The sequence below is a fragment of the Staurois parvus genome, unplaced genomic scaffold, assembly GCF_062004578.1.
Source record: "Staurois parvus isolate SC_StPar_1 unplaced genomic scaffold, SC_StPar_1.0 ptg000463l, whole genome shotgun sequence".
Lineage (NCBI taxonomy): Eukaryota > Metazoa > Chordata > Amphibia > Anura > Ranidae > Staurois > Staurois parvus.
The window spans coordinates 204,393-230,853 of NW_028318259.1; the positions used below are offsets into that span (position 1 = coordinate 204,393).

Below are 26,461 nucleotides of genomic sequence, written 5' to 3' on the forward strand. Positions count from 1 at the left end.
CACCAAAACACGTAAGACCTGCATTATTTTATACCTCATCTGGATTAATAAATGTATTCATGATGGAAAATTGAGCTGCCAGCTTCCTTTTATCGACATAAATGCACCAAGGCGGGGGCACTCAAGCCAGGGGATGAACATGATGGTCCAGGTAACCTTCATTTTAGGAGGGGGGGGGGGATGAGCAATGGCAGCCTAGGTACTTTCTTTCATGGCACTTGGGTAATGTGGAAAATTCCTGGCAGTCCCTATCAGTCAGGGAAACCACAATTGTGAATATTTCCTCCTTTGTCCCTGACTACAGGTCAGTTATCATGGGGGGGGGGGCAGCTTTCCCATAGATAAGGAGGTGACTCCCACTATTATAGATCGTCTTCTTATCGCATTCTGAAAATAACGCCGTTATCTCGGTAGAATTTGGACCCATAACCCCGTCCCTATACAGATGTCCCGGAGTATCTAATCGGGATCAGGACGGGCTGTAAACCATGTAGGTGTGTAATACACGGCACGGGCTATAGCGCCCACATAGGCCTGGGCGGCACTGGTACTGCCTGGCACAGACGCCGCTTTCCACCATCCAACAACATACATGTGAGCCCTTTAACGCCCGCCCACAACATGCACTCCGGGTTCCTGGAGGTTGCGTCTACTCCATGCAGTGCCGCCACAAGGTCCTGTGCCACCCAAGGTGAAGATACCAAAATTCAGACCCCCCACCAAGGAACTGAGACTCTGCAGAGGGAAGTGATCGGTAGGGAGAGGAATGATACTCTGCAGAAAGAAGTGATCAATACGGAAGGGAGTGATGTTCTGCAGAGAGAAGTGGTGAATACGGAGAGGAGTCATACTCTGCAGAGAGAAATGATCAGTAGGGAGAGGAATGATACTCTGCAGAAAGAAGTGATCAATACGGAAGGGAGTGATGCTCTGCAGAGAGAAGTGGTGAGTTCGGAGAGGAGTCATAATCTGCAGAAAGAAGTGGTTGGTAAGTAGAAAAGTGATGCTCTGCAGGGAGGAGTGATCAGTATGGAAGACAGCGATACTCTGCAGGGAGAAGTGGTGAGTACGGAGAGGAGTCATACTCTGCAGGGAGGAGTGGTGAGTACGAAGAGGAGACATACTCTGCAGAGAGAAGTGGTGAGTACGGAAAGGAGACATACTCTGCAGAGAGAAGTGGTGAGTACAGAGAGGAGACATACTCTGCAGAGAGAAGTGGTGAGTACAGAGAGGAGACATACTCTGCAGAGAGAAGTGGTGAGTACGGAGAGGAGTCATACTCTGCAGGGAGGAGTGGTGAGTACGGAGAGGAGTCATACTCTGCAGGGAGGAGTGGTGAGTACGGAGAGGAGTCATACTCTGCAGGGAGGAGTGGTGAGTACGGAGAGGAGTCATACTCTGCAGGGAGGAGTGGTGAGTACGAAGAGGAGACATACTCTGCAGAGAGAAGTGGTGAGTACGGAGAGGAGACATACTCTGCAGAGAGAAGTGGTGAGTATGGAGAGGAGACATACTCTGCAGGGAGGAGTGGTGAGTACGAAGAGGAGACATACTCTGCAGGGAGGAGTGGTGAGTACGGAGAGGAGTCATACTCTGCAGGGAGGAGTGGTGAGTACGAAGAGGAGACATACTCTGCAGGGAGGAGTGGTGAGTACGGAGAGGAGTCATACTCTGCAGAGAAGTGGTGAGTACGGAGAGGAGTCATACTCTGCAGGGAGGAGTGGTGAGTACGGAGAGGAGTCATACTCTGCAGGGAGGAGTGGTGAGTACGAAGAGGAGACATACTCTGCAGAGAGAAGTGGTGAGTACGGAGAGGAGACATACTCTGCAGAGAGAAGTGGCGAGTACGAAGAGGAGACATACTCTGCAGGGAGGAGTGGTGAGTACGGAGAGGAGTCATACTCTGCAGGGAGGAGTGGTGAGTACGGAGAGGAGTCATACTCTGCAGGGAGGAGTGGTGAGTACGGAGAGGAGACATACTCTGCAGAGAGAAGTGGTGAGTACGGAGAGGAGACATACTCTGCAGAGAGAAGTGATCAGTAGGGAGAGAAATGATACTCTGCAGAAAGAAGTGATCAATACGGAAGGGAGTGATGCTCTGAAGAGAGAAGTGGTGAGTACGGAGAGGAGTCATAATCTGCAGAAAGAAGTGGTTGGTAAGTAGAGAAGTGATGCTCTACAGGGAGGAGTGAACAGTATGGAAGACAGCGATACTCTGCAGAGAGAAGTGGTGAGTACGGAGAGGAGTCATACTCTGCAGGGAGGAGTGATCAGTATCAAGGAAATTATATTCTGCAGAGAGAAGTGATCAGTACATAAAGAAGTGATACCCTGCAAAAAGTGATCCGTATGGACAGGAGTAATAGTCTGCACGGAGAAGTGATTGGTAAGTAGAAGAGTGATGCTCTGCAGGAGGGAGTGATCAGTAAGGGAGTGATATACTGCAAAGAGAAGTATGATTTGCAAGGAAAGTAATACTCTGCACAGAGAAGTGATCAGTACAGAGGAGTGATACTCTGCAGGGAGAAGTGATGAGTATAGAGGAACAGATACTGTACAGTGGACAATATGTACAGGAGAGGAGTGTGGAGGGTGTGACAGTGGGCAGTGTGTACAGGAGAGGAGTGTGGAGGGGATGACAGTGGGCACTATGTACAGGAGAGGAGTGTGGAGGGGATGACAGTGGGCAGTGTGTACAGGAGAGGAGTGTGGAGGGTGTGACAGTGGACATATGTACAGGAGAGGAGTGTGGAGGGTGTGACAGTGGACATATGTACAGGAGAGGAGTGTGGAGGGGATGACAGTGGGCAGTGTGTACAGGAGAGGAGTGTGGAGGGTGTGACAGTAGACAATATGTACAGGAGAGGAGTGTGGAGGGGATGACAGTGGGCAGTATGTACAGGAGAGGAGTGCGGAGGGGATGACAGTGGGCAGTGTGTACAGGAGAGGAGTGTGGAGGGTATGACAGTGGGCACTATGTACAGGAGAGGAGTGCGGAGGAGATGACAGTGGGCGGTGTGTACAGGAGAGGAGTGCGGAGGGGATGACAGTGGGCAGTATGTACAGGAGAGGAGTGCGGAGGGGATGACAGTGATCAGTATGTACAGGAGAGGAGTGTGGAGGTATGACAGTGATCAGTATGTACAGGAGAGGAGTGTGGAGGTATGACAGTGATCAGTATGTACAGGAGAGGAGTGCAGAGGGTATGACAGTGGGCAGTATGTACAGGAGAGGAGTGTGGAGGGGATGACAGTGGGCAGTATGTACAGGAGAGGAGTGCGGAGGGGATGACAGTGATCAGTATGTACAGGAGAGGAGTGTGGAGGTATGATAGTGATCAGTATGTACAGGAGAGGAGTGTGGAGGGTGTGACAGTGATCAGTATGTACAGGAGAGGAGTGCAGAGGGTATGACAGTGGGCAGTATGTACAGGAGAGGAGTGCGGAGGGGATGACAGTGATCAGTATGTACAGGAGAGGAGTGTGGAGGTATGATAGTGATCAGTATGTACAGGAGAGGAGTGTGGAGGGTGTGACAGTGATCAGTATGTACAGGAGAGGAGTGCAGAGGGTATGACAGTGGGCAGTATGTACAGGAGAGGAGTGTGGAGGGGATGACAGTGATCAGTATGTACAGGAGAGGAGTGCGGAGGAGATGACAGTGGGCAGTATGTACAGAAGAGGAGTGCGGAGGAGATGACAGTGGGCAGTATGTACAGGAGAGGAGTGTGGAGGAGATGACAGTGGGCAGTATGTACAGGAGAGGAGTGCGGAGGAGATGACAGTGGGCAGTATGTACAGGAGAGGAGTGTGGAGGAGATGACAGTGGGCAGTATGTACAGGAGAGGGGTGCGGAGGGGATTACAGTGGGCGGTATGTACAGGAGAGGAGTGTGGAGGTATGATAGTGATCAGTATGTACAGGAGAGGAGTGTGGAGGGGATGACAGTGGGCACTATGTACAGGAGAGGAGTGTGGAGGGGATGACAGTGGGCACTATGTACAGGAGAGGAGTGTGGAGGGGATGACAGTGGGCAGTATGTACAGGAGAGGAGTGTGGAGGGGATGACAGTGGGCAGTATGTACAGGAGAGGAGTGTGGAGGTATGACAGTGGGCAGTATGTACAGGAGAGGAGTGTGGAGGGGATGACAGTGATCAGTATGTACAGGAGAGGAGTGTGGAGGTATGACAGTGATCAGTATGTACAGGAGAGGAGTGCGGAGGAGATGACAGTGGGCGGTGTGTACAGGAGAGGAGTGCGGAGGGGATGACAGTGGGCGGTGTGTACAGGAGAGGACTGCGGAGGGGATGACAGTGGGCAGTATGTACAGGAGAGGAGTGTGGGGGGTATGACAGTGGGCAGTATGTACAGGAGAGGAGTGCGGAGGGTATGACAGTGGGCGGTATGTACAGGAGAGGAGTGCGGAGGTATGACAGTGGGCAGTATGTACAGAAGAGGAGTGCGGAGGAGATGACAGTGGGCAGTATGTACAGGAGAGGAGTGCGGAGGAGATGACAGTGGGCAGTATGTACAGGAGAGGAGTGTGGAGGAGATAACAGTGGGCAGTATGTACAGGAGAGGAGTGTGGAGGAGATAACAGTGGGCAGTATGTACAGGAGAGGAGTGCGGAGGAGATGACAGTGGGCAGTATGTACAGGAGAGGGGTGCGGAGGGGATTACAGTGGGCGGTATGTACAGGAGAGGAGTGTGGAGGTATGATAGTGATCAGTATGTACAGGAGAGGAGTGTGGAGGTATGATAGTGATCAGTATGTACAGGAGAGGAGTGTGGAGGGGATGACAGTGGGCAGTATATACAGGAGAGGAGTGTGGAGGTATGACAGTGGGCAGTATGTACAGGAGAGGAGTGTGGAGGGGATGACAGTGGGCAGTATGTACAGGAGAGGAGTGCGGAGGGGATGACAGTGATCAGTATGTACAGGAGAGGAGTGTGGAGGTATGACAGTGGGCAGTATGTACAGGAGAGGAGTGCGGAGGGGATGACAGTGGGCGGTATGTACAGGAGAGGAGTGCGGAGGAGATGACAGTGGGCAGTATGTACAGGAGAGGAGTGCGGAGGGGATGACAGGGTATGACTGTATTACTATGGTCTGGCACAGTAAATCAGGTGTGATTGGCACAGAGCGGGTTATGAGAGTGCAGGAATATTTGTCATTGATGTACATTGTATATAAGATAAGTACAGAAACAAGCCCATGTGTTTGCCCCCGAAAACGAAGCCGAGCTTCTGTCAGACTTGTGGTACCGCATAGCGCCCTCTAAAAAGTGATCCACAGCGGATGGCTTTTCAGAGGTATAGCAGCAGCTGACAGGAATAAAGGTGGCACTACTGTTGCCTCCTGAGTGCCTGTGTTCATTATTTTTTTTTTGTTTGTTTTTTTTTTACTTTTAGGTTCCTTTCACACCGATCATTTTTAGGCACTTTTTTTAAAAAGTAGAACTAAAAATTCATGAAAAATGTATCCCTTTAAATCCTATGGAACTCTTCACACCAACGTGCCGACTCCCAGCATGCACCTGAGAAACATGGAGGAGTGACCCAAAAACACACTGCAGTCGTGTTGTTGGTGCGTTTACTATTGGGGAGCTGCGCCGTGGACGCGGTTTTGAACAGCGCACCAAAGATGCAGCATGCAGGACGTTTCAAAACGCAGCGCGGTGGTGTCAAGAGTCCTATAGGATGTAAAGTGAAATATTTTTATTGCGTTTTTCTTTTTTCTGACATTTTTAGCAAGGGAAAAAACACGTGGATGTGAAAGCCCCGCATGCTGCGTTTGTGGTCCATGTTTAAAAATCGCACCTCCCCATTGAAATGAATGGGAAACGCGTCCTGCTATTTTTGGTGCACTTTTTAAGTCACATGTCCATTTCAGAGGTTCATGATTGGAGTTGGGCAACCAGAAAACTTAGATCAATACTATCATTTCTGAATGACAATTTTACATTGCGGGGCCGTGCGTCATCCGAGGGCTTAGCATGTGGTGCGGCCTCAATGACCTCAAAGGGCATGTATGGCAGGCGGTGCTCTCTGTCATACTCTGACACCCCAGGATACAAATGCTGCATCTGTAAAGCAAAGCATCGCAGCTGCGGCATGTCTGGCTGTATTGTTACAGTTCGGGGTGGGCTGTAAAGCCAGGGCTCACTTTCCTGTTTTTACCATCCCCTGGTCGCCTATCTGAAAACGCCCCAAGAGATGTATTCTGAAGTATATAATTTTACTACTTCATTATAAATGGTACACCCCCTTTTTAAAAGGTTGGAGAAACACCGTCTGGGGGTGCACAGGTGCCGATATCAGGTCTCCCCGGACCAGCATTCACTATATTCGGTCTCTCCGGACCCTGCATTCACTATATCTGGTCTCCCCGGACCCTGCATTCACTATATCCGCTCTCCCCGGACCCTGCATTCACTATATCCGGTCTCCCCGGACCCTGCATTCGCTATATCCGCTCTCCCCGGACCCTGCATTCACCATATCCGCTCTCCCCGGACCCTGCATTCACTATATCCGCTCTCCCCGGACCCTGCATTCACTATATCCGGTCTCCCCGGACCCTGCATTCACTATATCCGGTCTCCCCGGATCCCGCATTCACTATATCCGCTCTCCCCGGACCCTGCATTCACTATATCCAGTCTCCCCGGACCCTGCATTCACTATATCCAGTCTCCCCGGACCCTGCATTCACTATATCCGGTCTCCCCGACCCTGCATTCTCTATATCTGGTCTCCCCAGACCCTGCATTCACTATATCTGGTCTCCCCAGACCCTGCATTCACTATATCTGGTCTCCCCAGACCCTGCATTCACTATATCCGGTCTCCCCGGACCCTGCATTCACTGTATCCGCTCTCCCCGGACCCTGCATTCACTATATCTGATCTCCCTGGACCCTGCATTCACTATATCTGATCTCCCCGGACCCTGCAATCACTATATCTGATCTCCCCGGACCCTGCATTCACTATATCTGATCTCCCCGGACCCTGCATTCACTATATCTGATCTCCCCGGACCCTGCATTCACTATATCTGATCTCCCCGGACCCTGCATTCACTATATCCCCTCTCCCCGGACCCTGCATTCACTATATCCGCTCTCCCCGGACCCTGCATTCACTATATCTGGTCTCCCACAGTACACACAACATGGAAATGCAATTATTTTAGTAAATATAAACCGCTAAATACCTTTTCTCATCAGCAGTATATAGCAGTCTTGTGACTTCTATCAGTGTCCAGCAGAGCACTGGTTAAAGCATGTAGGAGGAGTTTTCCTTCTGCTCTAGGAGGATGCAGAACCCCTGACCTCTGTCTGGATAGTGCTGATTGCCCCTGTGCTAATCACAAGCACTCTCCCAAGAAAAAAAAAAAAAAACCTCTCTAGCAATACACACCAAATTGAGCACGTGCAGAGTGACTCCACACAATATGTCTCATCAGGAAGGGGGCACTGCAAGAAGGGGAGGATCAGAGAAGACAGGATCAAACAGCATTTTTACATAATTTAGAGAATTAACCCCTTAGGTTCCGCAGTGAGTATAACAAGCATGCTTTACTACATATACAGACTGATTGTACTGTTGTGGGTTTAGTGACACTTGAAGTACATAGCTGAAGGTAGACAAGGTGAAGGTAGACTAGATGCTGGCAGGAATGCACAGGATCACTGAGGTAGGAAGAAGATGAGGGAACATAGGGATCAGGCACAGGCTTGGGGTCAAAGGTAGGAGTACACAAGCCTGGAAACCAAAGACACTGGGAATGCTGGGATAGTGAGACACACAGGAGCTGGGTATGGGCTGGACAGACATTTTGCTTCTGGACTCTTTCACACGATCGGTGGATAACAACGGGTCACTCACTTGAATTCCAACATAAAAACACAAAGACATTTTTCGTATATTATGGTGACATCTTTTGTTCTGTTTCCTAGATAGGCTGCTAGGATAATAGGTACTCCTCATAAGGCACTGGAGAAGCTCGATTTCTTTGGGCTGTTCTAAATCTCTCAGGCTGCAGGTTTGATTGCTTCTCCCTTCTAGAGGCTGGGAGAGTCTAACGGGCAACTTGAATATTTATTGTGCTGCAGCCAATCCCTGGGAAAGCGTGCCCAGTAGGTGGCTGGGTGGGATTATAAATAGTCTGGGGTCTGGAGCAGCCCTCTTGTCCTACTGGAGAAGTTCCCAGCCTTTTGAGGCAGCTTGCTGGAGTTGCGGTTGTTCATTGAGGTCCCAGCTGTGGATCTGGTTGATCTGGTTTGGAGGGCTCACTGGAGAATGCTGGGTGGAAGCTGGAAAGTGTGTAGGCACCCTGTGGCAATGTATTAACCCCTCCCTCACTGAAGATTGTCTGGTGGAAGTCAGGAACTGAGCAGTTGTCCCGAAGCATGGAGATGTCTAAAGGAAATGGGGGGATTGAAACTGTCCTGGAGACATTGTGAGAACAGACCTGAGCTCAAGATCCAAGCAGGGGCGGACTGACAACTCATGGGGCCCCTGGGCAAAAGGGGACCATGGGTCCCCTGTGTCCTTGCCCACACTCAAAACACACCCAAAAAAGCCTATGAAAGGTACCAGGGGCATCTCATGGGGCCCCCTTCTGACCCCGGGCCCTCGGGCAGTGCCCAAGCTCCCAAATGGTCAGTCCGTCGCTGGATCCAAGTGACCGTGTGCTATTTTGAAGGAGAAGTGCCAGCAGTAGCTCTTTCTGAGTCTCATTTCTGGCCATCCCTAATATCCTAGAGAAGCCTAGCCTAGTGAAGAGTGTCCTCAATGTGCCCTGAGCATCCCATACCACCCTCACCCCTCTCTCATGCCAAGTTCTACAAGCAACCAACTACAAAATGTCGACCCCTAGACTGTTAATTAAAGCCAAAGTGGAAGGACTGTTGCTAGCATGACTGGTGGCCTCTGCACTGTCTGGGAAAGCACCAAATAAAATCAGCAGCCCCTACAGGGGTAGCGCTACATTTGTTTGGAAGGAGATTACCTCAGCATAAACATGGAACCCTCTTGGAGATGATAGACTGATTAAAATGAATACAAAATTTCTCATTTAAAAGGATTTATTCTTTCATAATATATATTTTCTCCCACCCCTACAACTGTCAAAGTTTTTTTTTTCTTTCATTTTTTTATCTTTCATTTGACCAAACTCTTTTCAGCACTGGAAAAGGTTTTTCATTGTGTGAACAGGGCGATCTAGGCACCCCTTACAGTACGGCATTTCACGGCTCTGTTGGAACCAGTTCCACAAAAGTCCATGAGAAGAACCAGCCAAGTTGAGGGGGTCAATGCCCTTGTTCAGTGGTCACAACTAGCTTCCAGGAGAAGACAGCTTCAAAAGCTGGTCACACACTGGGCATGCAGCGGCCTTTACGGGTCTCAGCCCCATTGTAAACGGACATGTTTTAAAGAGTTCTTCTGAAGGCGACCTGAAAAATGGGCCGGCGTGGAGTGCATTCATGTTTACCGGTCAGCCACCAGGACCAGTGGGAAGGACCGAAGGGATCAGTTAAAGTTGAATTTAAAGTGGAAATTGCCTGAGCTAAAAGGGTTAAACTCAAAAGGCCATTGCTGGTGGTGTCCGGAGCCTTGCTGGTTCTCGGGGTCCAGAGGGTCTTCTCCAGCGTCCACCTTCTGACGCATCTCTGAAAGAGGCAAAGAAAGGATCAGAGGCAGCTGTATACAAGCCTTTTTACTGTGAAGGATCCCTTGAAATAGGTCAAGCGTTAGGGAACCCCCCTGCTGCAACTGATTATGTCTACGATTCGCAGTCCATTAGTGGTCAAAGAGAGGATGTCCTCCTTACTCAGTGGTGGTCGGTGAGAATGCCTATTACAGTGGTGGTCAGTGTAGGGCATCCATACTTTGGGGGACAATGGTGGTTAGTGGGAGGAATATTCCCATTACAGACAGCTAACATGAGCATTAATGGGCCTGTGCTGATCACATGCCCTCTCTCTCAAGCAAAAAAACCCCAAAACTAGCAATACACACCAAACTGAGCATGTACAGAGTGTCTCCACAGGATATGTCTTATCGGGAGATAAGAGGGGGGCACTGGAAGAAGGGGAGGATCAGAGAAGTCAGTATTAAACAGCCTTTTTACACAATGCGGAGAATTAACTCCTTAGGTTCCACAGTGGGTATAACAAGCATGCTTTACTGCATCTACAGACTGATTGTACTGTTGTGGGTTTAGGGACACTTTAAAAGCATAGCTCACCTTTACCTGTATAGGCAGGGTTTTTTTTAGTAAAGGGCATCTAAAAGCAAACTGTGCAGCTTTGATTAAAGTTGGATAATGCCTTTGCTATAGGTGTAGGCCATTTACATACCTCCCAAAGCCAAGTTGAAAAACTCAAGAAGATGGCATCATTTCGTCTTGCCTTGTTGCTAGGACGTTGCTAAGAAACTCCCAGCCGATAGTGCTCACCCCTACCATCACAGAATCAAGCTCTCAAATTCCTATACATGAGTAGTCCACTATTCCTTCCATCACAGCATCGCTGAGCTGTGACAGGGATGAGAGAGAGCGCATGCAGAGGGTTTGAATGGGCTGGGAGTGTCTTACCAACCTTCCAAGCAACAAAGCAGGGTGTGATGGTGCCACCTCTGGGAGGTATTCAGGCAGACTTCAAGGAGGTACATACAGTTATTGACCCACACCTAGAACAAAGGCACTTTGGCCAAAGCACAGTTTTTTTTTTTTTATCTACAGGCCCCCCCCCCTCACCTGGATAGGCAGTTTTTTTGGTAAAGATGAACTAAACCTTTACTCAATACCCTTAAAAATGTACCTTCAAGTTCTCCAATCAGTGGAGAGCATGTGTTTTACTGAATGCATAGCTAGAAGCCTGATTTAGCAGGGGTTGTGTTGGACCTCAGCAGAGAGACTACTGCTTCCACATAGACAGCTTGAAAAGCAGTTTTGTTTTTTTGTATCCAGTAAATAGAAAATCTTACTACTAAAACTCACTAATGATTTACTAACAGCTAAAACCAATGGCCACTACTCCGTACTCTTACTACTCGACCTCTCTGCAGGTTTTGATACAGTTGACCATCCCCTCCTCATCAAACACTCCACTCTCTTGGCCTCAGAGACTCTGCTCTCTCCTGGTTCTCCTCCTACCTATCTCAGCACTCCTTCAGCGTTACCTATAACTCTGTCTCCTCCTCTCCACTCTCTCTTTCTGTAGGGGTCCCTCAAGGTTCTGTCCTTGGACCCCTTCTTTTCTCCATCTACACCTCCTCCCTTGGTCACTTGATAAACTCCCATGGCTTCAATTACCATCTCTATGCTGACCACACACAAATCTATCTTTCTACCCCTCACCTCACCCCCTCAGTCTCCACTCGTATCACTAGCCTACTAAGCGACATATCGGCATGGATGTCACTCCACTTTCTCAAACTCAATCTTTCCAAAACTGAGCTCATACTATTCCCTCCAGCCCATGCCCCCTCCCCTGACTTCTCCATCAGGATCAATAATACAATCATCAGCCCCCCCCCCCTCATGCCAGGGTACTAGGTGTAATCCTAGACTCCCATCTGTCCTTTCAGCCCCAAATCCAATCACTGTCCAAATCTTGTAGACTTCACCTCCGCAACATCTCCAAGATACGTCCGTTCCTAACCTCTGAAACCACTAAGCAACTTATTTACTCTCTGGTTATATCTCGCCTTGACTACTGTAACTCCCTCCTCATTGGCCGACCTCATCGCAGGCTATCCCCTCTTCAGTCTCATGAATGCTGCTGCCAGACCCATCCACCTTACTAACCGTTCTGTATCTGCCACCCCTCTCTGCCAATCCCTCCACTGACCTCCACTCAGTGTCCTCCACCCCTCTCTGCCAATCCCTCCACTGGCCTCCACTTAGTGTCCTCCACCCCTCTCTGCCAATCCCTACACTGACCTCCACTCAGTGTCCTCCACCCCTCTCTGCCAATCCCTCCACTGGCCTTCACTCAGTGTCCTCCACCCCTCTCTGCCAATCCCTCCACTGGCTTCCCATTGCCCAACGAATAAAATTCAAAACATTAACAACAACATATAAAGCCATTTATAACTTTGACCCAAATTACATCACCAATCTAGTCTCCAAATATTACCCAAACCGTCCTCTCTGATCCTCACATGACCTCCTGCTCTCTAGCTCCCTTATCTCCTCCTCCCATGCTCGTCTCCAGGACTTCCCCAGAGCATCCCCCATCCTCTGGAACTCTCTACCCCAATTTATCAGACTATCACCTACCCTGCTCACTTTTAGGCGATCTCTGAAACCCTATCTCTTCAGGGAAGCCTATCCTGCCCTCAGCTAATAATGGAATCTTCTATTCCTCCAACCAGTCCATCCCCCACAGTTATTACCTTTTGTACCACTAGTCCTTCCCTCTTAGATTGTAAGCTCCAAGGATCAGGCCCTCCTAACCCTCTAGTATTGAACTGTATTGTTGCTGTATTGTCTCCCCGTTATATTGTAAACCGCTGAGCAAACTGTTGGCGCTATAAAAATCTTGTATAATAATAATAATAATAATAATAATATTACACTACAGGGAAGCAGGAGTCTTTACCTGGGTCTGTTAACACTTCTTTGGCAGCTGCAATATCGATGAATTTCTTCTCGGCTTCTCTTTTTTCCTCCTCTGACTGAAAGTTGTCTGGGTGCCACTGCTGTGCCAACTTCCTGTATGCTTTGATCACTTCCTGTTTGTTGGCGTTTCTATGAGAATGTAATGCTAAAGTCACCACAGTCCGTCCTCACAACACACGTACCATGTATGCAGATCAATACGGTTGCTATGGAGGTTACCTCTTCACGCCCAGGATTTTGTAGTAATCTCGTTTCCGGGATTGTTTGAGCAGTTTCTGAGCTCTCTCCAGACCTTCCTTTATTTCCTCGTTCTCCCCGTCCAGTTCTTTTGCTTGCTGGAAATCTTCCACCGCTGCCAGAGGGAAGACAGCAAAATTGGGGAAAAAGTTTATTTCAGACAATGGAAGAAGTTCAGCAGAGTCCACTGAAGGCTGAAGTGTTATGCATGAATGAAATATCTTGTTCTCCACCCCACTCCCCCCCCCCAGATCAACATGCAATCAAGATGTTTCAATTGAATAATTTTGTTTTCAAGAAATACTACTTTTGAGTCCGAGAAATGTCATTACTGGGTCCGTCTGCTGGTCATTGCTCCCAGTTTGATGAAAGGGGCCAGCAGCACCCTGCCTTGGATTTCCTTTATATAAAAGAACACGTCCCCAGGATCTGCTTACCCAGATTGATTTTTAAATTTGACAACTCTCCATAGTATTTCATTATTTTCATTAAATTGGATAATGTCAGCCTAGGATTGACCACATAGAATAGCATGTCATCAGCATACACTGCAACCTTGTGTTCTGTCTCTCCGATCTGAATCCCTATTTAAATCTGTAGTATTCCTTGCTGTTGCTAAAAGAGGTTCTAAAGATAATACAAACAACAAAGACGAAAGCAGGCACCCTTGCCTTGTACTGTTATACATCTTAAAGAATTCCGATAACGCACCATTGACCTTTACTGCTGCAGAGGGTTGACTATATAGCTTCCTTATCCACTAGCCTTACCCTGGAATCTCTTTAGACATGCATGCTCTTCCCGGCTGACAACTGGGTGTTCTAGACCAGCCTTTTTCAACCAGGCTACCCAGGCACCAGGCTTCTAAAAGTTGCCCCAAAAATTGTGTACAAGTCAGCAGATGGATCAAGCCTGCCTTTACGTATACAAAGCCACAGGTTCTCATTGTGCACTTTTATGACCTTCTAGCTGCCGGAGTCCTACCAACCAATGACATCATCAGCTGATAAGGAGGATGTCGGGTGCCTGAACAGCATCCTAGTTTACTCCTCCCCTGCCCCTCTGTGTCAGCACTGGGGTCACATTAGCTGCGTGAGGGAGAGAAACTGAGGAAGAAATGCTGGAATACTAGTCAGTACCAGTGTGCAAAGGTATATTTGCTTTGGAAGAATAAATCATCTCTAACGTTGGGTGTCCTACGTATGTGGATGTTGCTGCGTTATATAAAACAATTAGAAGTTTTTTTATATTTTAGAATGAGTTGCCTCGAGATTATGCTGAAGTTTTAAGAGTGCCTTGAAAAAAAAAAAGTTGAGAAACACTGAGAGGGGCTAACGCGTTTCAGCTATACAGCATTCCTCATAGCATACTATGTCCTACGTATGTGGATGTTGCTGCATTATGTATAACTATCAGAAGTTTTTTTATATTTTAGAATGAGGTGCCTTGAGATTATGCTGAAGTTTTAAGGGTGCCTTAAATAAAAAAAAAAAAGTTGAAACACTGTTCTAGACTTTAACTGTGCAGACTGCTGATCAGTTGCTTGAGCATACACATCTAAAAGGATGCAGACGATCTGTTCTTTCACATAATGCTCAGGAACGAAAATGAATGAAGGCAGAGGAAGCCAATCGCTGTCAGAAGTGGGTAATGACAGTATGGATCAGGAAGAGAGGGTAGATTATTATATTATTACTATACAGGATTTATATAGCGCCTACGGGAGACAATACAGCAACAATACAGTTCAATACAAGAGGATTAGGAGGGCCCTGCTGCTTGGAGCTTACAATCTAGGAGGGAGGGAATATTGACCAAACAGGAAATGAAAGGCAGAAACCGCTTGTAACCCGGTATGCTCTTCTGGTTCTCTTTATTGGTTACATGACATAAATACAGTGTGGGAGATGCTAACGCGTTTCAGCTATACAGCATTCCTCATAGCATACTATGCTTTAAAAAAAGGACAATGCCCACTGCCACAACTAGTTGCGGAGTCGGGACTATAAATAATTAAAAGCAATTAATGTACAAATGATTGCACATGGAGGGAACCACTAAACAGCTCATCCACTCCCTCATCATATCACGACTCGACTACTGTAACTCCCTCCTCACTGGCCTGCCTCGCCGCTGGCTATCCCCGCTTCAGTCAATCCTGAACACGGCTGCCAGACTCATTCACCTTTCCAACCGCTCCATCTCCGTCACCCCCCTCTGCCAATCCCTCCACTGGCTTCCAATTGCGCAACGGATCAAATTCAAAATCCTAACACTGACGTACAAAGCCGTCCACCATACTGCCCCAAACTACATCACTGACCTAATATCCAAGTACCGCCCAGCACGCACACTCCGCTCCTCACAAGACCTCCTTCTCTCTAGTTCCCTGGTCTCCTCCTCCCATGCCCGCCTCCAGGACTTCTCCAGGGTGTCACCCATCCTCTGGAACTCCCTGCCCCAACCCATCAGATTATCACCTACTCTCCTCTCCTTTAGGCGCACCATGAAAACCCACCTCTTCAGGGAAGCCTACCCCACCCCCTGCTAACTTGCCGACCTACTCCACTCTTCCTACCACTCCATCCCCCACAGCTATCTCCTCCTGTACCACCATCCCCTCCCTCCTAGATTGTAAGCTCCAAGGAGCAGGGCCCTCAATCCCCTCATGTTTTGCATTGTATTGGTATTGTTCTGTCACATGTTCTGTCCCCCTTTGTAATGTACAGCGCTGAGCGAACTATTGGCGCTTTATAAATACTGTATAATAATAATAATAACTAACAGAGTGATGTAAAACTATATCATTTGAAAAGACAATAGAATAATAATAGCTAACTCAGCTTTGGAAGGGTTGCAGTCGGAGTCCAGTGGTGGCCGGTTCGGGATTAGTAAAAATGTCATTAATACGGGTGTTAAATATTTTTATCCTGTCCAGTCTAGAAGTGGGGCTGTCGATGTTTTCCAAAATGTTGTAGAGATGGAGCTTGTGAAACACGGAGACACCCAAAAAAACCTAATGTGTACAAAGCTGAATTTTCAGCATTACAAAGGCTAAAGAGAAGAACTTATATTGTCATCTGCCAGGCGGATAAGGAGGGCTCCATTGTGATTCTGGATTCAGAGAGTTATACAGTGAAAGAAATAAGTATTTGCCTAGGGCAGCACAAAACCTAAATACACCACTGACTAAGAAGTCTTTTTTTGCTGCGGGAATAATACCTGCATGTACTGCAGAAAAACACAAAAAGAGCTCTCGGGTTGTGTCATTCATTACTGGCAAACCTTTTATGATCAAACAGTATATTAGCTGTAATACTAAGTCAGTGGTTTATGTAATAGTTGTAGGGTTCAGTATGTGAGATGCACCACACACCCTCTGTGATGGGAGTCACTTTGGGTGGGGGGCCCATGGAACCCAGCTCACTTTGGAGAGGTGGGGAGACCCCTGCCTCAGCTTCCCATATCCCTATTATGTGTAAGTCATCCTGTGCCTGTTAGGGGTACAGGGTGATCTGTCCTAATATTGGGGTGGGGGGTTGTAGATTGTTTAATGCCATGTGGTGGCATGCCATTATTCTATTGTGTGTCTTGCTTGGGAGAAAACTATTATGGGATGTATGTGTTTATGTGTATTGGCTTGGTGGGGGGGAGGTGGGTCTCCAGCAGCCCTCCCTCCTGATGGGACTGTCTCTTGTTACTAAATGTAGATTGCCCGCCATGTGACATTATGCAGGGAGGGGGGATTGTTCCCTTGAGTGTATAAAAAGCCAGTTCGAGTTTGAGACAGATTGGTGTCATCTAGCCTTGTTTGGTCGGTTGTGGTGTCTGTGGTCGGTGTTCGGACGGGGAAGCGGTATTATAACGAAAGTACCCAAACGCAGACTGGGTCAGTTCCATTTCGTTCCACCCTCTTAGGATTAGAATCTCGGAACATGACAATGACACTAACAACCAGAATGCCAAAAATATTTTCAATGTCTCAAAACATTTCAGAGATGTGCACAATGGAAATCTTGACAGTTTTTCTTTTTTTGGCATTGAACAGGTTGTGAAACCTCCGAGAGGTGGAAATCTACATTGCATGCTGCTGCAGAGGGAAGTGTGGTGGATTCACACTCTCAATACGAGAGCACCATTTGGTTTAAACAACAGATGGGACTTATTTTTGAAGTAATTTTTCAATTAATGTATTGAGAGGACACAGGAGAGAGGGCAGGAAGAACGAGGAGTGGAAAGGACACAGGAGAAAGGGCAAAAAGTAAGAGGAGCGGAGAGGACACAGGAGAGAGGACAGGAATCACGAGGAGCTGACAGGACACAGGAGAGAGGGCAGGAAGTACGAGGAGCGGAGAGGACACAGGAGGGCACGAAATACGAGGAGCGGAGAGGACACAGGAGAGAGGGCAGGAAATACGAGGAGCGGAAAGGATACAGGAGAGAGGGCAGGAAATACGAGGAGCGGAAAGGATTCAGGAGAGAAAGCAAGAAGTACGAGAAGCAGAGAGGACAAAGAAGAAAGGGCAGGAAGTAGGTGGAGTGGACACAGAAGAGAGGGCAGGAAGCACGAGGAATGGAGAGGACACAGGAGAGAGATTAGGAAATACGAGGAGCGGAGAGGACACAGGAGAGAGGGCAGAAAGTACGAGGAGCGGAGAGGACACAGGAGAGAGGGCATAAAGTACGAGGAGCGGAGAGGACACAGGAGAGAGGGCATAAAGTACGAGGAGCGGAGAGGACACAGGAGAGAGGGCAGAAAGTACGAGGAGCAGAGTGGACACAGGAGATAGTGCAAGAAGTACGAGGAGCGAAGAGGACACAGGAGAGAGGGCAGAAAATACGAGGAGCGGAGAAGACACAGGAGAGAGGGCAGAAAGTACGAGGAGCGGAGAGGACACAGGCAGAGGGCAGAAAGTACGAGGAGCAGAGAGGACACAGGCAGAGGGCAGAAAGTACGAGGAGCAGAGAGGACACAGGAGAGAGTGCAAGAAGTACGAGGAGTGAAGAGGACACAGGAAAGAGGGCAGAAAATACGAGGAGCGGAAAGGATACAGGAGAGAAAGCAAGAAGTACGAGGAGCAGAGAGGACAAAGGAGAGAGGTTGGGAAATACGAGGAGCGGAGAGGATACAGGAGAGAGGGCAGAAAGTAGGAGGAGCGGAGAGGACACAGGAGAGAAGGCAGAAAGTACGAGGAGCAGAGAGGACACAGGAGAGAGGGCAAGAAGTACAAGGAGTGAAGAGGACACAGGAGAGGGCGCAGAAAATACGAGGAGCGGAGAAGACACAGGAGAGAGGGCAGGAAATACGAGGAGTGGAGAGGACACAGGAGAGAGGGCAAGAAATACGAGGAGTGGAGAGGACACAGGAGAGAGGGCAAGAAATACGAGGAGTGGAGAGGACACAGCAGAGAGGGCAGGAAGTACGAGGAGCAGAGAGGACAAAGGAGAGAGGGCATGAAGAACGAGGAGTGGAAAGGACACAGGAGAGGAGATGACAGAACTGGACTGGAGACAGGAGAGGAGAAGATAGAAATAAGGTGCATAGGACCCAGAAAAGGAGAATAGTGGACAGAAAAGAGGATAACAAAAGACAATAAATAACAGAAGACAGGAAAGGATAGGACATGTATGAATAGGAGATGAGATGACAGGAAATGAGAGGAGTAGAGAAGACACTGGAAAGGAGATCAAAGAGTTCTGGACAAGTGAGAGAACAGCAAATAAGTGGAGTGGAGAGGAGAGGGCAGGGCTGGATTGGAGACAGAGAAAAGAAGTGGAAAGGACATAATGAAAAGACATAGTAAAAGGAGAAGAGAACTCAGGGCTGAACTGGAAACAGAAGACAACAGGCCACAAAATATAAAGGAAAATTACCAGAAGTAAGAGGAACGAAAAAGGACAAGAAACAGGAGAGGAACGACAAGAGGCATTAAAAGGACAGAATACAAGAAAAGGGAGGCTAGAGGACGGCAGGACACATAGGAGGAGAGGAAAGAAGAGCAAAACACAAGAAAAAGGGAACAGACAAACAATATAGGAGCATGGAATGAGCAACAAATGATAATGAAAAATGGAAAAGCTGTTAGAAGAGCCAATATACAGAGCCAGACCTCCTCTCTGCACCCACCTTTCTCATAGTCCTCGTTCAGGATATAGGCTTCGGCTCTGTCCTTCAGCACCTGTGGATTGTGAGGGTCTCTCTGATGGGCCTCTGTACATGTCCTAATAGCCGCCTCTGTGTGCTGACTCTACATGTCACGGGATACAAAGGTTACACTTCATTATGGTATACATCTCAGAAACCTTTTGTATGACCCTAAACACAACTATAGGACACACCTTAGACAAGCAGTGACAGATCCGCTCTTTTGCTTGTTTCCTGTAAATTTCCACATTGGGTTCCGTTTTTATGGCAGCTTCAAATTTTTCTACAGCAGCTTCATACCTGCAGAAAACACACTGCCAGTAAATCAGTGAGAGTGACCGGAGTACGGCGGAAAGCCGGACCACACAGTGGCCACTACTACATCAGACAAAAACAAAACACTTCACCATATCATAGCAAACCAAACCTGTATTTGTCTTTTTATTGTCTATCAGCCAAGAACAGACACGTGCCAAATCTCTCCATAGTCCAGCAGAGAAGAAAAAAGTCACTCTTATTTTTTTAGTTAAATGTATACACGCAATGGAATCGGGACATGCAACTGTCAACCATTTGATTGATCTTGTACTCTTGCGTTACCTAAGTGTGCATGTTCAAGCTCCAGGTAAAATGTCACCAGAGAAACAACACTCTGGAATTATTTTGAGCAAATATCTGCATGGAGTTTGTATGTTCTCCTCAGCTATTTGCTGGTTTCCTCCCACAAGCCACAGTCATGATGGCAGGATAACCCCCCTACAGCCAGAGACAGATGTGCAAGTTTCTCTATAAAGTTCTAATATGTTGGTATCAATACTGTGACGGGGGTCATTTTGGGTGGGGGGCCCATGGAACACAGCTCACTTTGGAGAGGTGGGGAGACCCCTGTCTCAGCTCTCCATATCCCTATTATGTGTAAGTCACCCTGTGCCTGTTAGGGGTACAGGGTGATCTGTCCTAATGTTGTGTAGACATGTATAGGTGGGGTGGGGGGTTGTTGATAGTTTAATGCCATGTGGTTGCTTCCCATTGTTCTATTGTGTGTCTTGCTTGGGAGCAAACTATTATGGGATGTATGTGTGTCTATGTGTATCAGCTTAGTGGGGGGGGGGGTGTCTCCAGCAGCCCTCCCTCCTGATGGGACTGTCTGCTGGTGTGAAGTTTGAATACCTGTGTGTCTTTTGTTGCTAACTGTAGGTTGCCCCGCCCTGTGTCATTATGCAGGGAGGGGGAATTGTCCGCTGAGTGTATAAAAAGCCAGTTTGAGTTTCAAATAAAGAGTTCCATGTTCAGACAGACTGGTGTCGTCTAGTCTTGTATGGTCGGCTGTGGTTGGTGTTCGGACAGGGAAGCGGTATTCTAACGGAAGTACCCAAAGTGCAGTCTGGGGTCGGTTCCGTTACAAATACATTCAATAAATACAGTATAGAAAAATAATCAGCAGTTCTCTAGGGCAGTATCTCCAAACTTTTTGAATCTTAAAATAAAAAAAATGTGCATTTATTATTTCCTCCCCCCCATGAGCCTGGAAAGCATTGCACCCCTGATCTGAGGTGCAATGCCAGACTCCAGCAGACAAGGTGAATTTATCCTCTCAGTTCACAGTTAACCCTTGCTAAAAATGAATATATCTACAGTTCACAGTACAACAGCCACACCACAGCTCTGGTCAGTGAGATAAAGGGCCCACTTAAACTGGTGGTCAATGGAAAGAGTGACCTGTTAGACTGGTGGTCAGTGGATTGTCCAATACAGTAGTGGTCAGTGTAGTGCCCCCATAGATTGCAGGACAGCGGGAAGAATTCTTTTTACCTTGGTAATCATTAGAAGGATGACTCCTTATGGAAAACTAACATGTTTGTTGGTGTCAGTGGTCACTTATGTGAGGAACATAAAAGAAGAATCTACACTGGTCCCATACCTCTGGTTCTGCCAAGACTTTACGGACACCTTCAGGTGGAAGGTCAGTGAATCTTTGCCCACTGTTCAAGGAACAGTGGTTGAAAAAGGCAACTCTAGGATGAAAGTTGGTTGGCTTCTAGTTTCTGTTCATGTTGGTAGGAAGGCAAGTGCTCAGAAACTCACCTCTGGTCTCGGATTAGTTCTTCAGCTGATTCTAGCTGTCTGGAGAGCTTCTTGACTTGTTTATAATGAGAGAAGCAATCTTTGTCATCCTGATCCAGCTTCAGACACTCTCGCACTTGGCTAAAATAGGAACACAAAAATTGCAATCTTCAAATTCAATATATAAACAGTATATTCACCACGCAAGTGTGATGTGAAAATACAGAAGACCTGACACCTGAAAGTGCACAATATATCACTCACCTAAATAAAGGAGTACATAAAATGTGTAAACATGCAGCTGCCCTAATAGTGAAAAATCAAATAAACACCTCATTGTCACAAAAATTGCAATGTTGTAGTAACACAGTAAGTAACTAAAACGGTCGATGGTCTTCTTCACTGTCAACATCCCTATAAAGCACAAGAGCAGAGCTGGAACAGATCCCTCACACTTCACACACGTCTCCTAGTATCCTGTGGTCTCTCTCACCTCTGACTTTCTTCACTCTTTACGATGGTAAAGTAGATCCTTGCAATAAATAAATATTCTCCACATTACTCTCCTAATTCCCCATGGTGGAACAGATCCCTGACCTCAGACTCTCCCTCACGTTACCCCATGGTGTAGTCTCTCATGGTATAATGAATCTTCTCCACATTACTCTCCTCCTTCTCCATGGTGGAACAGAACCCTGACCTCAGACTCTCCCTCATGTTACCCAATGGTGTAGTCGCTCATGGTATAGTGAATCTTCTTCACGTTACTCTCCTCCTTCCCCATGGTGGAACAGATCCCTGACCTCAGACTCTCCCTCATGTTACCCAGTGGTGTAGTCCCTCATGGTATAGTGAATCTTCTTCACGTTACTCTCCTCCTTCCCCATGGTGGAACAGATCCCTGACCTCAGACTCTCCCTCATGTTACTCAATGGTGTAGTCCCTCATGGTATAATGAATCTACTCCACGTTACTCTCCTTCTTCCCCCATGGTGAAACAGATCCCTGACTCCAGACTCTCCTTCATGTTACCTGTTACGGATCCACACTGCATACACTTGCCCACGGCGACTAGCTAACCGAGGCATGCATGTCCGGCCCTGACTTGGGGGTAAGACGGAATGAGGGGGACTTACTTTGAACATAGACTGGCTGTGATACACTTTCACAGCCCGCACTACCTCTGGCCACCACTAGAGGGAGACTCCACTCCAATCCAGCTTGCTGACCACACACAGGCAGATACGAATCTTATATACAATCTGGTGGACTCTAAGAGTTGGGGAGCAGTCTAGCAATTGGCACACCCTTCTAGGATTCCTCCAGCTATCCTACAAGCTAGAACCCCGGTGTTAATCACTCTTCCACTGTCGACACACCCCCACAACAAACGATAGCTTGCCACCACCCAACAGTTTGTCCGCAGTCTGGTCTGCTGGGCCACCACACACAGATCTCCGTCTGGCAGATCTGCTACTTTACAATCTGCCAACACACAGTGTAATTGCATACAGATTGGCAATGAACTTAGACCGAGCACATAGACACTACAATACAACAATCTCTCCGGAGATATGAGCCTGAGCTTAAGTACCCAGAAGTCACTAATTAATTTTATGATTTAATATCCCAAAAGTGGGCAGTGCATAAAATATGTACAAAGAAAAAAGATTTACATATAATACAGAAAATACAAAAAGACACACAATTGGCTATTCACTATAAAAGGGAATAAAAAACAGAAATAAAACTTTTACCAATAGTTATCCTGCGACTGGAGCAAGTCAAAGAAAGTCCATGATTCGTCAATCAAATAGAACTGGCTTCGTACGAATCACCCCGTCTATATCTCAGGGTCCTCAATTTATTGAAATATGGACATAAGCTGGACATTAGCCCTTGGCCAATCAACCCTGGGGGGTGTTCCTGTTCACGCCCACAGGACGTTCTGGGTTCTGAAATGCCCAAAGTTGATTGGACCAGGAACGGTTTGAATCACCAAGTCAGGGATAGAATTTCTGACACCAGCGCATTAGTCCGATCGCGACAGTATCAATCGCTGTTCAGCTGTCGCAACCAGGCGCCATATAACAGTTTTCTTCCTTTCACTGGGATTCTACAGAGGCTACAAATACAGTTTTACATGCAGATGTAGCCTACAGTGTGTCCAATCAAAAGGAAGTATTTTCATTTCTCTGCAGCTAATATTTTAGCTTTTATGAGAGATGAAATAGACTCCTCTGATCTGTGGATATAAATCAGAGCTGACAGACAAATCAGAGCCACTCCTGGTCTCCTGCTGCTTCAAGAAGCCTAAATGGCTGGAGCTCTTCTTTTAGATTTCAAGAAGGTGGCAAACTCTGGCTACATAGGTAACAATGTTTTATTGGCATCCAGGTGTCACCTCCAGCCTAGAAGCTGCTCTGTCCTTTCAGATGCTAATTGGTGAACATATGTCTCTGACTGAACACTTATCTGTAATAACATGGAATGAAACTAAATTTACAATGACATATTTCTATTGATTACATCACATCTCAACTACTCGAATCTTTCATTTATGTCACATTACCCAATGGTGTAGTCCCTCATGGTATAGTGAATCTTCTCCACTTTACTTTCCTCCTTCTCCGTAGTGGAACAGATCCCTGACCTCAGACTCTCCCTCATGTTACCCAATGGTGTAGTCCCTCATGCTGCATTTTATCGTAGAGCACTGTCCTGATTTGCAATGCAATGTCGGGCAGCACAGCACATTGCAGTACCCAAAATGGCAGTTAATGAAGTGTACATTTTGTGCACTTCCAATAAAACTAATACAAAAAAAAGGAGCAGTGTAATGCACTGATTCGCGCACCACACTGCCCCCTAAGCAGCTGGTATTGTAAAGCAACTGGGGCACTGAATTGCTCCAGCTGCTTTGCAATTTACAGATGCATAGTGAATTCACCGTTAGTAGATAATCCCCATGTGTTCCCCCATCATATATTAGATCCGTTTCGCTAAAACTCTCGAAGTGCTTAATCTCAATATATTAGATCCTTCCCACAATTTCCCCCATGATGTAGGACACTCCATGTGCTCACCTACACTATCCACTTGACCTGCCAATGTACATACACTATAATGCCAAAAGTATTGGTCGGCCGGCCTTTCCACACACATGAACTCTAATGGCCTTCCAGTCTTAGTCCGTAGGGTTCAATATTGAGTTGGCCCCGCCCTTTGCAGCTATAACAGCTTCAACTCTTCTGGGAAGGCCGTCCACAAGGTTTAGGAGGGTGTCTATGGGAAGGTTGGACCATTCTTCCAGAAGCACATTTGTCAGGTCAGGCACTGATGTCGGGGGAGGAGGCCTGGCTCGCAGTCTCCGCTCTAATTCATCCCAAAGGTGTTCTATGGGGTTGAGGTCAGGACTCTGTGCAGGACAGTCAAGTTCCTCCACCCCAAACTGGCTCCTCCATGTCTTTATGGGCCTTGCTTTGTGCACTGGTGTGCAGTCATGTTGGAACAGGAAGGGGCCATCCCCAAACTCTTCCCACAAAGTTGGGAGCATGAAATTATCCAAAATGTCGCCTTAAGAGTTCCCTTCACTGGAACTAGGGGGCCAAGCCCAACCCCTGAAAAACAACCCCACACCATAATCCCCCCTCCACCAAACTTTACACTTGGCACAATGCAGTCAGGCAAGTACCGTTCTCCTGGCAACCGCCAAACCCAGACACATCCATCGGATTGCCAGACAGAGAAGTGTGATTGGTCATTCCAGAGAACTCGTCTGCACTGCTCTTGAGTCCAGTGGCGGCATGCTTTACACCACTGCATCCGACACTTTGCATTGCACTTGGTGATGGAAGGCTTGGATGCAGCTGCTTGGCCATGGAAACCCATTCCATCAAGCTCTCTACGCACTGTTGTTGTGCTCATCTGAAGGCCACACCAAGTTTGGATGTCTTTAGCTATTGACTCTGCATACAGTTGGAGACTGCTGCGCACTGTGCGCTTCAGCATGCGCTGACCCCACTCTGTCATGTGACGTGGCCTACCACTTGGTGGCTGAGTTGCTGTTGTTCCCAGTTGCTTCCACTTTGTTATAATCCCACTAACAGTTGAGCGTGGAATATTTAGTAGCCAGGAAATGTCACGGATGGACTTATTGCACAGATGACCACCTATCACGGGACCACGCTTGGCGTCACTGAGCTCCTGAGAGCGACCCATTCTTTCACCAATGTTTGTAGAAGCCGTCTGCATGCCTAGGGGCTTGATTGTATACACCTGTGTCCATGGAGGGGATTGGAACACCTGAATCTAATGATTTGGAGGGCTGGCCCAATACTTTTGGCAATAAAGTGCATACGTTATGGGTTTCAAAGTGGTACACCAGCTGCAGGCATCATTCCAGTATTATTTTCTCAGGCAGCAACCGGCTTTTTTATAAAAGCCATCCAAGAGGCTAATTAGCGCTGGATTGGTTTTACAGGTGACAGTCGGGGTCCTGGAACTGAAGCTGGCTGAAAGGTCTCAGATGAGCTCTATAGTGTACGACATCAGAAGTGACGAGTAATGTTGTTACTTCCGGTTTCCTGGGAAATACACAGCGCCATTTTTAAATCCTGAAAGCATTTGATCACACTGATCTTGATGGTCTAATAAACCCCAGATCTCTTTATAAGAGCATCTGTCACTGCCTATTGCTGTCATAAGGGATGTTTACACTCCTTGTGACAGCAGAAATAGTGATTATAAAAAAAAAATGTAAAAGAACAATGTTTAAAAAAAAAAAAAAAAAACATTTTTAAAGCCCCCCTGTCCGCCTGTGCGGAGACATGATGGTCCAGCATACATATGTAAATGGTGATGGCACCACATATGAGGTATTGCCGTGAACATCAGAGCGGCAGAAATAATTCCAGCACCAGACCTCCTCTGTAACTCCAAACTGGTAACTTTTAAAGGCTCACAAAGCACCGCTCATGGAGAATTTTATATACCATAGTTTGCCACCATTCCACAAGCGTGCACAATCCTAAAGCTTGACATATTTGGTATCTATTTACTCGGCGTAACATCATATATTTTAATAAAAATGTGTGTATTATATTGTGTTTGTGCGCAAACTCATTAAAGTTTATTTTCTTCCCAAAAAACTGCATTTGAAAAACCGCTGCACAAATACCATGTGACATAAAAAATTACAATTGAGGAAAGTGTAAAGATAGTGCTGGACCCGCAAGTACACTCCACTACTATGGTCATCTTAACCCCTTCACTCCTAAGGGTAAAACAAATCTTAATGCCTAAGCACACTTTTGCAATTTTGACATGTGTTAGCAAATCCGTACATGTCATCACAACTACTTTGTGCATCCAGGTGG

General features: G+C 47.2%; 1 protein-coding gene across 2 annotated transcripts in view; it reads right to left on the bottom strand.

Annotated features, from left to right (window-relative positions):
* Nucleotides 1–9,077: 9,077 nt before the first annotated feature.
* Nucleotides 9,078–26,461, bottom strand: part of LOC149452800 (dnaJ homolog subfamily C member 3-like) — a 42,255-nt gene continuing 24,871 nt past the window's right edge. For both annotated transcript variants that reach the window (XM_089688949.1, XM_089688950.1), the window contains exons 8-13: nt 21,105–21,224; nt 19,214–19,319; nt 19,002–19,122; nt 12,857–12,989; nt 12,618–12,766; nt 9,078–9,680 (exon numbers count right to left, since the gene is read on the bottom strand). In XM_089688949.1, coding sequence (XP_089545075.1) covers nt 9,541–9,680; nt 12,618–12,766; nt 12,857–12,989; nt 19,002–19,122; nt 19,214–19,319; nt 21,105–21,224 — 769 coding nt within the window. In that variant the 3' untranslated portion in view covers nt 9,078–9,540. The remainder of the gene's footprint in view (nt 9,681–12,617; nt 12,767–12,856; nt 12,990–19,001; nt 19,123–19,213; nt 19,320–21,104; nt 21,225–26,461) is intronic.